The following is a 14,965-nucleotide window of genomic DNA, read 5'->3' as shown; positions in this document are numbered from 1 at the left end:
TCGCATGAACAGCCTGTGACAGAGCCACAGCTTCTCCCAAGGTTAATTTATTACCAATTAACTTGAGGTGCTCAAATCTCTGCAAAGGCTGGTGTGAATTCTCTAAATCTACAGCTGGAAATCAAATACAGGTAAATGTCTGCTTAAAAAAAACAAAAATAAATATGGAATATGATTAGTAATCTATCAGTGCTTGGATACCAACCCAAAAGCAAGAGCAAAAGGTAGTGAGCCTAATGCCCACAACCCCTTTTAGGAGCAAACCTACACACTGTGCAGCACAGTAGTTTTTCTCTGAAGCATTTTTAAAATTCTGTGGGACAGTGGAGTTGTCCTGAACTTTTATTGTTCTAAAATTAGTGCAGAAAAATGGGAAAAAAGGGAGTTTCCTCTGCAAAAGTCACAGGCCGATGATTAAGCACTGGGGATATCAACTTGAACTCAAGTTTTGACCGTGCTGAACAGACAGAAAAGTCCATGTAAAATTCACATTTTGCAGGTTTGCCTTTGAAAAAAAGCCTGTCGAGTCTCTTCTGCCTTTTGCCTGTTCTTATTAAACCCAGGATGTTTCTGTGCTGTGAGGTTTCTGCACACTGCAGGTACGAGCCATCGCTCGGAGCGGTGCTCTGGGACTTGCAGTCTCCATGTTTATATTTCAGTGCTACGCATGATTAATCCTCCATTTCATTCATTGTCTTTTTACTTCTCTGCTACTGGGAACAGTAAATAAGAGGGAAGTTGTAACAAGAGCCTCCCTTTTATTCAGAGACCTTCTGTTTCCTGCAGGCTGGCGGCTTCGAAAAAAATCACAGCTCCATTGTGCTCCAAAGTCATATTAAATGATTCAGATGGAAAGAAAAACCCACGTCAGTAGGAACAGGGGACTCAAAGAGGAGCGTTGAGGCTGGTGGACCAGGGACACTGATCCTGGGCAGTAGCATATCCTGAGGATGCTGCACCCTGTGGCAGCACTGACATTATGTTTTTTCCCCCCCATTTTGTGGGTCTGTGGAAGGCAGGAGCTGCTCCTGGCATTAGGGACGCTTTGGTGGGTATTCCTGAGCACCCCGGCACCACAGGAGTATCATCGGTTGCCTGGGGATGGTGGAGCAGCAGGACAAGCCTCCTGTCCAATATGGGGAGCACAGATCCAGCCCCCAGCAGCTGGGGGGGAGGCGGACTCTCTCCTGCCCCCCGGAGCGGGGCTGGCAGCGGTGGATGCCAGGCAGGGCAGGGGCACCGCCGGGTGACCCCCGGACAGAGGCAGAGCCCGGGTGCTGCTGCGGGGAGGCAGCGCGTGCAGCACTCGAGATGGTGTTGCTGTCGCTGAGCATCTGGTACAAATGCTCCCCCAAAATAGATCATCTCCCTCTTTCACCTCAAAGGAAAGGGCGTTGGAAGGAGGCTCAGGCGCAGGCGGTGCCTACGGCAGGTGGGTTTGCTGGCAGCCTCCTGCCAGGAGCCAGTTACACATCCCGGAGTGCGACCTTGGGACAAGCCATCAGCCCCAGGCGGGACCCGAGGGGTCAGGCCTGCAGAACGCCCCAACATCCGGGTGGGTGCGGTGCCTGCCAGCCCCCCACGAGCAGAAACCCACCAGCACTTTGCCATCAGTGGCTGGTAGAGCAAAACCAAACCCTCCCGTCCCCAAAACCAGCCGTTAAAGCTGCTCCCACGATGAGGGGCTCAGGCTGTGATCAATCCTCACCTGCATTTTCCGGTACCAGTTTTACAATATAGTGCTTGTTCACGGCACCTTATTGGAAGGCGTCAGTAGAAATGTGTGTCAACAGAACTAAAACGAGCGTAAGTGCCGCTACAGTCAAGTCTGATAATAAAACATGAGTCACTGTTATTCAATCATTTACTAAAGCACGTTTTGCAAGTTATCTCTTCCAGGAATCATCACCACACAAATTTGAGAGGTGTTTTTTTTTTAAGAGCACTGTGATTTTGATTTTTACTGCGTAGCTGAGTCTTCACAGGGCTGGTGCCTGTGACCCCCACCTGCAGCCTGCCACGCTGCTCCCTTTGCATCTCCATTTCAAACCCAGGCACGAGCCCCTCGTCCCAGTCACCCACCACTTACACTCTGCATGGCGCAGCCGTGGGCAGGAGCCTGCCAGCCTTTCCACATTGTCCTTCCTCCGGGTAGTTTTCATGCCCAGTGTCTCCCCAGCACCAGGAGCGAGATGGCAGCAAGGAGGGGGCTGCCAGGGCCCCCCCCGGCTGCCATCGGTACCCCTGTGCTGTTGCAAGCCTGCATCATCAGTTTAGGGGACAGGCATTTTCCCCCTGGGCAGGCTGAGGAAGAGTGTGGTCAACCCCAGCACTTCAGTGAGAGTGAGTTTATTCCCAAAAGGGCATTAATCACGTTGCTTTCTTGCAGTTCGGTTTGTGAAGGAGCAGGGGGGTGTCAGGGATATCATACCTCAGCTGGAATTTCTTCCCAGACATTTCTTCGAAAACGTTATTTTTAGTCTTGATAACAAATGCACTCGCCAAACATCACAGCACATGTCCTCGGTTTTCCCTCGATAAGCCTGATTTTTGAACGACCTCTTGCTGCTGTAAGGTGTGCGGGGAGCTGGGTCCTTTCCAGGCATTCAGACTGTAGTGTTTGGTCTTTCCTGTTTTTATTAAAGAACTTTTGGGAGGTCAGAAATGTGTGATTTGAGCTTTTGCCACCTTAATAGACGAAAGGCTGCTGGAAGCATTAGGATGAACTTCCTTTGTGCAAAATTCCTGTCATGTAAGTCAAATGCATTTTAACAATATAAGCTAAAAACCCACACTCGCCCATCTTGCTCGCTCCTCTGCCGTCTCACCGCTTAAGCTTGATCTCGAGCACTCCTGCTGCAGGGAAGGCTTGAGCTTCTGATGTAGCAAACAGGTAGACTAAGCTAATTTATAGCTTAAGTTTTTTATTCCATCATAAAGTGGCAAAAGGGAAGGCTTGTCTCTCTTGCGGGTCACCTCTAATAGCAATTGCTTCAGCAAGATGGATTTCAAAATTAGGTGCTCTCGAAGCAGAAGCCACGCTGTATTTTTCAACAGCACAAAGCAGCCATAAGAGCAATCTGACCTTCATTCTTAATAACAAATGCACTGGGGAAAAAAAAATCCATCTTTGCTTTTCTGCTTGAAGTACTGTCAAAAGAAAAGTCAGGGCACAACATATACAAAACAAAAATATAAGACAACTTCTGTAGAACGATATAAAACTCTCACAGAGATTTACTTTTCCTATTTTTTTACTCAAACATTGGAAGAAAGTCTGACAGCTTGTCTACATTATTTTGGAATGAAGGCTGGTGTTAATTTAAAGTGAACCTATTCTAGACTAAATTAATACCATCTCAAAGTGTTTTTCAGATGTATGGTGCAATCCAGTAGCAAAGTCTGAGGAAAAGTTTATTGATAAACACCCACATTTAGGCACTGCATTGGACTAGCTCATTTGTAGAACGTCCCTTAATGTATTTCAGGGGCTAAAATAATGTCTATCACAGCCTGCCAAAGGAAAATGTCACACACTTATTTTCTTCTAAAGTAGCCCCAAAAAGATGTGATCTGTAGTCAAGTACAGCCTGATAGTAAGCTAAAGAATGTAATGAAGGAATGTTGTTTCAAAATACTTGGCGTTTTACTGTTATTAATAAAACGATCGATACTTTTGTGTCCTAAAAAAGCCTGTAGCTGGTCAGCTACTACTGGCAGAGCCTGGAAATGGTGAAAATTAATTGTCTCATATTAAGTATTATCTTTGTATTTTGCCATGTCTGTTACAGACCCAGTATTGAATAACTTATTATAACCCAATGCAGTACATTGGCTTTATTCCTTTAATCTTCTGTCAGCTACAGCTGGGAAGGCAGAACAGGAATGTTTATTTTAACTAGCAGGTTTAACCCTTAGGCTAGCAAGAATTAGGAAAGGTTTTTTCAAGCTCAGCTTGTCACCCATCTAGAGAACTTAATGCTGTGGCTGCAGTCTGCCTGTCTCCTCTTCTGGCGGTGTTACTCACACCCATCTTTCCGCTTTCTAGCAAGACTAAACCCAGCGATTACTCAGCCTTTTCTCCTTCGCAATGGGCTCATTACACCAATAAAAGGAGCTGTAAAGGGGCTCAGTGTCAGCAGTGCCACCGTCACCCTCATTAAGCTGCAGAAATCTTTTCACCCACTTGGTACCAGTTACTTCAGGTTTCTAGGGACCAGTCTGCCCAGACAGAAACATTTTGTTAAGTAAGCCCAACTTTTTGCTAGAGCTGGTGTGACCACTGAAAGCACAGAAGGGATGAACGCTGTCCATACATTTAGTTAAACCAGTTTAGAATTAGAGCATGCCTAGAAAGCAGGTGGCGGCAACTGCAGCTCCTTTCAGGAACAACTTGAGATAAACAACCGTAAAATCAGTATGGCTTCATTTGGCATTCAAGAGATCATAACTACCACTTATTAACATTCACATTCTCTCCAAACCAATCCCTCTTATTTTCGTTTAGAACAGGAAGAGCCTTTTTTTCCTCTACATGAATCATTTCTGTGAATGTTAAGGCCCTAAGAAATTCACTTCAACCGCGATGCCAGTGCTGTCCAGTCCAGTCCCCTGTAGGGAACCACTGCCTAATCAGTTACAATTTCACCGCTCATTATCCCTCAGCAAGCACCAACTTTTAAAGATCACGCAGAAGCAGATTCAAGCAAAAGTGTCAGCAATAACTGACTCAAATCAAGTAATCTTGTAGTAGTCAAGTCTAACCTATCCATGTCGAGAATCAAGAGGATTGTTTAACTGCTGGAGCTCACAGGGGACCACAGCCAGGGATCGGGGAAATCCCTTCCAGCAACTCTCAGAAGCTCTTATTTTAGAAGGAGAATTAATCTACCTAACTCTGGTATTCCTCTCCAGAAACAGCAGTTTCATTGTTCCAGAACAGTTTTCTAGAAGACACAAGTGAAGACTTCAGACCAACACACCTGTGCAAGCTCAGTTGATTTAGAGGCACATACCAACTGCTCACAAAAGCCATGGCCACCCTGGAGAGCTCTGGAAGCTCTGGTACACCTCCCAACCATCATCAGCCTCTGCAGTGTAGTACCAGGGGCTCTTTTCCTCAGAAAGTAGCATTTATAATTATTATACTACCTACCCTCTTCAGCCTTGAGCATGCTGTTTGTTATCAATGTGCTAACCCCAAAGATAAAGGCAAAGGCCATGCCTGGCTGCTGGGTAAGCGCTTGCTACTCATCTTTTAAGATCGGCTGAATCCTCTAGGTTACTTCTGTCAACATCAAGCACTGAGAACAAAGGCACAAGATTACAGGGATCTCGTTAAGTATGTTTGTTCCAAGAACAAGAAATGTGTCTAATTTCCTCTGATGACCTGGGGAAACAAAAAAACCCTTCAGCACAGAAAATTTATTTGTAATCAGTTATGAGCATTTGAATATCCAGTTTAAGGGAAAAAAAAAAAAAATCTACCTGTCCTAAGCTTTCTATACCTAGACCTTGTGAACAGCATCATTCTTCTGTTTGAAACAGAAAGCGGGGATGTACAGATCTGAAAACACCAACACACACAAAAAAAACCCCAAACCCTTAGGATATTAAGTGAGCCATTTAACTAAGTATTTAAAACCTCTGCAATTATTAGTTTATTAGTATCATCCAGGATTCAGATGTTCAATATTTCTCCTGAAGTTATACATAAATGCAAATTGAAATAAGAATCTGAAAGTCAAAATTGTATAACAAAACAATACTCCATCACAAAAGCGTGTAAAATTACAAGAATGCTTTTTTTTTTTTTTTTAAACACTGGCACTTAAGAGAACCATAATTTTGTAACCACAAAATTGCCAAATTGTCCCCCAAACTGGTAAGCAGGTATATGTGAAAATAGTTACAGTTGCCAGCACTTGAAGTTTTACTAAATATGCAAAAAAACCCTTAGCTTTGGTTTTGGAAGAGAACTATATTTGACCAAATTAGACATTGTTGGTATACCATAAACATTTCATTTTTTAATGCAAAATTTAATAAAATGTACTTTTCCATACAGCTATATTTAACTTAAAAATGGGCAAACATCAAGAGTGCGGTATAAAACCTAACAGGAAAAATACATCTTATCTCATTTTCAATTTGAGACAATATACAACTTTGTTTAAAGGGCTAAAACTAGAATTTCAAGAATACAAATATGAATTTACATAGATTTAACAAATAATAATGGTACCATTTATAGAAATCTTAGAAAGAAAAATCATTTCTCGTGGGCCATTTGCTACCAGGAGAGTTTCATGGTATAAAGCCCGTGGCCATCACCAGACCTGTCACCAAAAAATAATATGGTAATTTCATGCTTTTAACTTTACACATTTTAGGTACGCTCATCGCTTGTGAGTGTTCAGAGATTTACAAATACAACTTCCATTACATGGTAACGGAGTCACACGTGTAAATTTCTCTACACCGGATGGACATACACTCCTCCTATGGGTCCTTCTAGGACAAAATTTAACATTCCCTCCCTCCCTCCCCTCCCTCCCTCCCCAAGTATTTAATTTCTGTAAAATTGAACTCTATACTTCTCAACTCTCCAAGACTGGTAAACTCATGCAACTCAATAGAATATTACATTTCACAAAAATCTGAACAAGTATCAGTTTGTTGAGATTGAATTTTTCGTTTTGTTTCCAGTTACGGAAGAATATTCTTTCATCATATGCCTATATATTTCTTTTCTTACCCTATCATGATTATGCAGGGTATGCAGATCAAAGCTTTGTTTATCAGCTGGTTATATGAAAGATGAAAACTGTAATATTCCCGTGATCCCATACGGGCATTCAATAAAGCAAAAGATGAGTTCCCCTCAAAAAAAAAAAAAAAAAAAAAAAAAAAAGAGAGAGAAAAGAAAAAGTATGATTTTTCAAGGGCACCTATTAAAAGGACAACAATACTAATAAAAAAAATTGTATTTACTTAGAAGCATTCAGAATGTCAACAAAACAGCTGCAACTTTTTTTTTCCTTTTTGCAATTACAGAGTGGTATTCAGTTAACATAACAACAATTACTTTTATGATGCATCAGAGACAACTGAAGATGAAAAATGAACTACATCCCCATATATAACTAATTTGTGCTGTGCACCAACAAGAACCTGCTTTAAAACTCCCATGCCAATTTACAACCCCCACACTGTACCAGGCAAGGTTAGTGGCCATTGAAATACCACTAAGGACAGGGCTATCTAAAGACACATTCGGTAGTGTGTTAACTATACAAAAAAAGAGACACTGTACAGTTTAAAAACAAATCTTACACAGCCTTACATTTCAATTTTTTTTTCTTTAAAAGGAGTGAGTTGTGTACAGGGGGGTTAAATGCTTTATAGACAAGAAAGAAATTGCTCTAAAAGAGACTTATTCATCATCATCATCATCTTCATCCTCCTCCTCTTCCTCCTCTTCATCATCTTCATCCTCTTCATCTTCATCCTCATCTTCCTCCTCCTCCTTCTTCTTCTTGCTCTTCTCAGCCTTGGCAACTACTTTTTTGCCTGCATCAACCTTCCCTTTGGCCCGGTATGCAGCAATATCCTTGGAGGAGAAAAGCAGGAAGAATCTCTCAAAGATTTAACCAGGCAAGAGCTCTGGCACAACTTCCAAAGGGTACTTGTGAAACCAGAGCCACCCAGGTACCTGCCCCCTCTCCACATCCACGGGGGTAGGAGCGGGAGCTGTAGCTTCAGTTACAAGGTGAACTGAGGCCCAATGCCAAAGAAAGGGGAACCCTCCAACACAGAAATGATACTGGTGCGCTGCAACACACTGCTTATGGCTGTTGAGGAATCTCCGCTGTTAGGCTCCTGGGAACAGGCTGGAAAAGCTGCTGCCTTGGATGGTAAAGGCACAGCTGAGCCCACTACCCCATGAGGAAATGAAGCAGGGAGATCTCCTAAGGCCCCTTTCTAGCCCTACCTTCTACAATGCCTAAAGAAACACACAGGAAAATCCTTGTTGAGGCACAAAGTTGTGATTAGCCATCCCAAACATGTTAGAATGACATGGCCTAATATTTGCAATGTTATGCCTCAGCAAAGAGGCATATACAGAATTCTGCCTAACAGAAGTTTACAAAATAAAAGGTATAAGAACTTGATTAAAGGGTAGACAGTGCCACCTTCTGCATGCAATAAATTTATTCTAGTCGTTTATAACGCACAAAATTCAGTTCCTGTTATAGGGAAGTCAAAACTGTACCTGGAAGACCAAGCCAGAAAAACTGTTAGACTTCCCAACTCTGTGCCAAAATAATAAAAACAATTACGTAACAGAATTCATCTACAAGACTTAAAAACATGTTGGCTACAGAGAAACATCAACACCTTTACACAAATGGTCCAAATCTTCAAATATTCCCCACCCAGTAAACATTACACCACTAATCTTACAGTTCCCTCGGACACCCCTTAAAGCTTAGCATGAAAGATATGATAGCCACTGAGTCAAAGGCCAACCAGTGAAATACTGAGATTACTGCACCCTAAAACCCCATTTGTAAGCACAAGGAATAAAACCAATACAAGTGAAGATTAAAATATCTGGGAATAAAGAGTAGTAATTCTACCATTTTAAAAGTTTCTTATGAGTTGTCTTGGCTGTATGTACAAACAATTACCATGCTGAAGAGTTTAAGCTGCACAGGAAGGACAGCATGGGAAAGCTTCTAGACCTGCAGTTCCTCCCCAGCACATAATTAGGACTCAAAGGGGCCACCTTGCTCACTACAGTGCTACAATTTTGAAGTGGTTTTGTCTGCCAGCAGGAGAAATACCCAGAGGAAGGTCACGGCACACAAATGGATATATGCAGTATACATTAGCTATAGGTGGTTGCTGACCCACTGTAAAGCATCATCAGGGGAGGCTAACAGGCACCCCTCTCCTCCCTTACTTTCCTTGTATTGGGACAGCAATCTGCCTCTGGAAATAAAAACACATGTAGCACTACCCTGTATATGCACCACATTTCTAGGGCTCCAATTATGACAACGGGATTTAGCTTTAATAATTCAAGAAACTGTATGACATGCGGCTTCATATGTATTATTAACTATGTTAATTACTAGAAAGGAGATGGACACAAAATAGGTACAGGAAAAACACACGTCTAAAGCTAGCATCTCATTAGTGTTCTGACATTATCTCAAGAATGATTAAAAAAAGCATCTATGTGTATCAATTATCCTAATGTTAAGGGATGCTCATCAATACCTCCAAAATTAGGGAGAACCGATTTATTCTTCACCAGTATTACTTAATACTACCAACTTAATGCACATACTGCTGTGACCTATTGTTTTAATAACAATACAGACACCGTGGTATCTATTAAACCATCACCGATGGTCCTGAATTACAGATGAATGCAAATAGTTCCAACACAAAGGACTGCAATTTTGTGTTATAGTAATAAACCATATGGTCCCTTAACTGATATTTCCCAACAAATATGACATTTGTCATTAGCATATTATAATTTGCAAATCAGGTATCAGAGTAGATGAGAAGGGAAAAAATACCTTAATTGATGCCTGACCTCCCCAAACCATCTCCAGAAATGTCAACGTTACCTTTTCATACTTCTCCTTCAGTTTAGCAGCCTTTTTTTCATAAGGCTGTTTATCATCTGCAGCGGTGTTGTTCCACATCTCTCCCAGTTTCTTTGCGACATCTCCAATAGACAGACCGGGATGTTCTCCTTTGATTTTTGGACGAAACTCAGAGCAAAACAAGAAAAAAGCCGAACTACAGAGGAAAAACAAAACAAAACAAAAACCAGAGAAGATAATTTTAATTTTAGACTTTAATATAACAGAAAGTTTCGTGACCTTTGTTAAAGTTTCTTTGGAACATTTTGGAAAAAGCACCTAAAAATGAGACAAACATTCATAACAACGTGAGGTATCAGAACTGAATAAACTACTTTGAAAACTTAACACATCCTTGTCTCTTAAGTAATGCCACACATCTGGTCCCATTTTTGGCAGGAACCCCAGCAGAGCAAGTTTTGTATACCATATGCAGAGAAAAAAAAATATATTAAAAAAAAGAAGAATAAGTGAATGATACCAGGGGAGCAAATGTTACATCAGAACTGTTAAAGGCAGTGAAGCTGCAATATTTGTATGAAAATTAGGGTTTCCAGATAACAGCATCAGCCCAAATATGAACATTCACTTGCACAGGAACTTCCCTGTTCCCTTCATCACTAGCTCTGTTTAGAACACACATGAAAATGTATTGCTGCAAAATATTAGTGTCTAGTACCAGGTGAACCTGAAGTTAGTAGTCTTATGCAGTGGCTGATGTTTTAATTCTCCAAGCTCTTTTTTGTGCAAGATCACACTTTTATCCTGTTCCGTGCAAAAGCTTCTTCATTTTAAACAGACTTGTCAATCAAGAATTCTGCCCAGGCCAATAGGTGGGGAGAGCATGGCCTGAAATATTTTACTGCCATTTTACACTAGAATTACCCTCTTAACAGAAATTGGAAACATGAACCAGAACTGCATGTTGCTGATTTCTGCATCCACTTTTAAAGGCTGACATTATTCCAACTTAGATAAAGAGGGCCAACCTGAATCCCAACCCTGTAATTCGTAACTAAAATTTCAAACTATCTTTACACCACTGCTCAGGAAAATCACGTAGTTTTGTATTTCTGAAGCTCCTAAACCTGGATAAAATGATCATTTTACAGATATGCTCCAGTATTGATGGTCCCATCAAGATAAACGAACTAGAAATCTACTTACGGAGGCCTCTTCGGTGCATTTGGATCCTTGAACTTCTTTTTTGTTTCACCCTTAGGTGGTACATAGTTTTTCATTTCTTTTTCATAACGAAGCTTGTCAGCCTTTGCCATATCTTCAAACTTCCCTTTCTCCTTAGAAGACATAGTCTGGAAGGCAATTAAAATCACAGAACATCTCAAGTTGGAAAGGACCCATAAGGATCAAAACAGTGTTTTAAGATTCAAAAGCATAACCAAATCCATTCCAAAATTTCAGTTGGGGGAGCTAAAGGTAAGGCAAGAACAGTGGATAGTTACCACTAATCTTACAACTGCACTTTGTACTTATCTAAAACTGGAACTTTTAAAGAAATAATTTACAGTCTCAAATAGTATTTCACACAACACAATCGTGTAAGGTTTTGTGGTTCTTTTAAGTGATTATTCCTACCTTCCATCGTTCTGAGCATTTTTTTGAGAACTCTGAAAAGTTCACTGAAGCATCTGGATGTTTCTTCTTGTGCTCCTCCCGGCAGGTTTGCACAAAGAAGGCGTATGAAGACATTTTACCTCTCGGCTTCTTAGGATCACCTTTGCCCATTTTTGATGATTTTCTGTAACAAGGCAAAAAAGACACCTTTAAAACTTTTACTTTTTACAAACCAATGCGGGAAGTAAGCCACGACAACGGATCATGCCAAACAAGATCCATTGGAGCAGTATTCCAAAATCATACAACAGGAAAAACTCTCTCTTCCGGAAAATTTACTGAAGATTTCTGCCATTGCTGTTTGAGGCGACTTGGACGCACGCAACCCAAAATCTCAAAAGGCCTTCAAAATGTGCAGTTCTGGTCTCCTGCGAACAGAAACGTCCCTTCCAAGCAATCTGAAGGGAAATACTAGCACCAGTGCTGCGGAGATTGGACTCCTGGGTTACTGCTAGCATATCAATCCTGTTTTGAAGGAATAAATTATACTGAAAGAAGGAGGAAAAAAGTACCTGAGCATCCTGTCTCAGCTGCTTTATGGGTTAGGTTTTTTTTTCTTCTTAAAGCCCGTATTTCTATCCCCCTCCCCTGCAGGCCTTGGCTGCTCATTTGCAAAAGATATGTATTTTTTTTATCGTTATTTTTGTATGCCATACATTATCACGCGCCTTGAAGCGCACTGCAAAAACCTACTCTCTCTTCATATGTATACCTAGAAATACAGGAATGAAACACCGCACTCAGTCAAACATGTTATAACCAAGCCAGGGACGCTAAAAGTATGACATTTACATATGACTAGCAAACCTGTGCGCAAGGACTATCTGACTCTTTCATGGACAGAGAGGGAATGAAAAAACACCTTCCTGGAACTTTCACACCCAAGTCAGACATTCAGAGTATTTCTTCATAGCTCCCTGGAAAAAGCCACTTGCACCCTGACAAACTCTGCTCTTCAGCAGGAATTTAAAAAAAAAAAAAAAATGTTAAAAAAAAGCACACACACTGCCTGCCCGTATTGCCACAAAGCAGTGTTTCCTATCGGTTTGGCGGATAGACAGAAACAGATTTCTGCTCTGTGACTAAACACGTCCGGTTTGAAGTTTCTATCAAGTAAACAAGAGGGCTGAAGAACCAGGAGCCGCTCCTGTCTGCCATGGAGACGTTTCCAGAGCAAGCCGGCACCCGGGGCCCGGCTAGCGGCTGCGGCACTTCCCGCGGGCGGTGGGGGGAAGGCGGTGAGGGCCGGGGGGGGTCGGGGCAGGGTCGTTTCAGAGGCGTGGAGTGACTGTGGGAAGGATTAGGCACTGCGACCGTGAGCTGGCGTTTAAAAGCCTCCTTCCCGCCATTTTGGACGTTTCCCCTGCGAAGGGGGCAGAAGAAAACTTCAGAAGTCCCCTCAGAGACCTGCTGAGGGGGAGGGAGGGGGGGGGGGGAAAAAGTCCCGTTATTAGGGAAAAGCTGTGGAAGTTTTATTTTGTGTTCACGCGAGGGCTCGCAGCCAGCGTGCGGCAAGCACATGCCCAGGAGCCGGCCACCGGGGCCGCGGCTTCCCGCAGGCGGCGACCCCCGGTCCCGGCCGCCGCTCGCAGCCCCGGGACAAAGCGCCGCGGTCCCGGCCGCCGCCCCCGCGCCCCGCGGCTGGGTGCGCCGTCCCCAGGCCTCCCCCGCGCCCCGCCGCCATGAGGCCTGCCCGGTGAGGCGAGGCGCGGCCTGCCCGCCCGCGCGGCCTGCGCCGCCGCAGCGGCGGTGGCGGCGGGAGCGGCCGCCATGGCGCAGGCTCCTGGCGGAGGAGGTCACCCGCCGCCGAGGCTCCTTCCATTTTGTGCGCCGAAGAGAGCGAGCCGCCCCCCCCACCACACCCCCCCTCCGCGGCCCAGCGGGCGGGGCGGGGAGGCCAGGCCGCGGGACCCCCGCCGAGGGGCCGCGGCGGGGCCGGGCGGCGACCCCCGGCCCGCGGGGGCGCGGCGGCGGCAGCGCCTGGGCGGCGCGGAATGGCCGCTGCTGGCGTCGCCCGCGCCCGCCGCCGCGCAGAGAACATGGCTCCTTCCTCCCTTCCCTTCCCTTTGTGTGAGCGCGCCCGCTACCCTGGCGCACACGCTCAGCCATTGCAGCCGGGGGAGGGCGGGCGGGAGGGAGGGAGACGGGGGGAGGTGGGTGGGTGCGGGGGGGGGGGGGGGGGGGGGGCCGGCGCGCTTCCAGCGCCTGCCCGAGCCCCGGCGGAGCGGGCAGAGCCCCGGCGGGGACCCCCGCTCGCTCCCGCGCCCCGCCGAGTTCTACAGCCCCTGGGCCGCGGGCCCCGCGCCCGGGCGAGCGGCAGCGGCTGGAAAAAAAAGTTCCCCCGAACTGCGCCCCCGCCCGCCCGAGCGCCTCTCTGCTCCGCCGCCGCCGCTCGCCTTGTTTTCTCGCTCGCGGCTCCCGTCAGCCATGTTACAGCCGGGCGGCCGCGGGGCCAGCGGCTCCCCGGCCCGCGCCCCGCTGCCCCCGCGATCCCCGCGGCCCCGGCGGCGGCCGGCAGCGCGCCACGGCCCGCCCCAAGCCCCCGCCGCCCCGCCGCGCCTGTGCCCGCCGGCTGCCCCGCCGCCGCAGCGATGGCTACGGCGAGGCACCGTAAGCGGCTTACGGCGGGGCACGGCGCGGCCCGCGCCCCCCGCAGCGGGCGACCCCCGGCCGCTCGCCTCCCGCTCCCCCACCCCCCTCCACCGCCCGGGCGGGCTTCCTTCGCCCGTCTTCCTCCCTCCCGCTCCCGAAGTCGCCCGCCGCCCGCGCCCCCGGCGCCCCCGCCCCGCCCGGGCCGGGGGGCTCGCCGCCCGGGAAGGGTCTCCCGGGCGCAGCCCCAGCTCGCCTTTGTGTGCCGGCGCCCGAGCCGGCGCTGCCCCGCGCTCCGCGGCCAGGCAGCGGCGGCGGCACGGCGGGCAGCGCCGGCTCGCCGCCGGGCTGCGAGCGAGCGGGCGAGCGCGCCCGGCCGGCCCGGCGGCCCCCAGCGCGTACTCACCCGTGTCAGAGTCGGCACGCAGCCCTCGCTCGGCCCCGAGCCCCAGAGACGCTACCCCGGCCGCCCGCCCGGCCCCAGCGCTGCCTGGGTCCCTGTGTAGCCCGGTGCACCGCAATGGCTGTGAGAGCGGGATCGATACGCAGCCTCCTCACACTCTCAGCGCTGGTAACATTACTCTCAACACAGCCCCGTCCCCATTGGCTGCCGCCAAGCCAGCCGCCACGCCGATTGGCCGAGGCCCTTCCATTGTCCTGACCAGAGAGCTCCGCTGATTGGGCGCGGCGCGGGACACGTCACTGAGGATTGAAAGGGCGCGCAAATATAAAAGTGAGTGGAGGGAGCCGGGCGGCGGCGGGATGCAGAGTTCCGAGGCGGCGGCTCGGCGCCGCGCCGCCGCCTGCGAGGAGCGCGGGCTGCCGCCGCCCCGCCCGCCGCTCCGCCGGCCCCGGGGCGCCCCCCGCGCCCGGCCTCCGCCCGGCCGCCGCCGCCCCGGGGGGGAGCGCGGTGCAGGGCGCCGGCGCCGCGGGCGCTCCCGCGCCGCTCCGGCAGCGCCGCCGCCCCCCCGCCGCCCCATGCGGCCCCTCCCCGGCGGGCTGCGCCGCCCCATTTCACAGACGCGGAAACTGAGGCGCGGGGCTCGGGGCGCAGCGGGGCTCGGAGAGGCGAGCCC

General features: G+C 47.7%; 1 protein-coding gene across 1 annotated transcript; it reads right to left on the bottom strand.

The window, feature by feature from the left end:
- Positions 1-5,636: 5,636 nt before the first annotated feature.
- HMGB1 (high mobility group box 1) lies at positions 5,637-14,467 on the bottom strand. Its single transcript, XM_074815890.1, has 5 exons — positions 14,296-14,467; positions 11,262-11,424; positions 10,833-10,978; positions 9,648-9,822; positions 5,637-7,612 (listed from the first exon to the last, which is right to left on the bottom strand). The coding sequence occupies exons 2-5, from the start codon at positions 11,409-11,411 to the stop codon at positions 7,436-7,438; spliced, it is 648 nt and encodes a 215-aa protein (XP_074671991.1). The 5' UTR covers positions 11,412-11,424; positions 14,296-14,467; the 3' UTR covers positions 5,637-7,435.
- Positions 14,468-14,965: the final 498 nt, after the last annotated feature.

This window comes from Strix aluco, chromosome 2 (genome assembly GCF_031877795.1).
Source record: "Strix aluco isolate bStrAlu1 chromosome 2, bStrAlu1.hap1, whole genome shotgun sequence".
Classification (NCBI taxonomy): Eukaryota; Metazoa; Chordata; class Aves; order Strigiformes; family Strigidae; genus Strix; species Strix aluco.
The sequence above is the reverse complement of the archived record's forward strand: the minus strand, read 5'-3'. Positions and strand labels throughout refer to the sequence as shown.

Coding starts and splice junctions, on each gene's coding strand:
- HMGB1 (XM_074815890.1), bottom strand. CDS start 11,411: ATGGGCAAAGGTGATCCTAAGAAGCCGAGAGGTAAAATGTCTTCATAC. Junction 10,979..11,261: donor AATGCTCAGAACGATGGAAG/GTAGGAATAATC, acceptor ATTGCCTTCCAG/ACTATGTCTTCTAAGGAGAA. Junction 9,823..10,832: donor AATGCACCGAAGAGGCCTCC/GTAAGTAGATTT, acceptor TTTCCTCTGTAG/TTCGGCTTTTTTCTTGTTTT.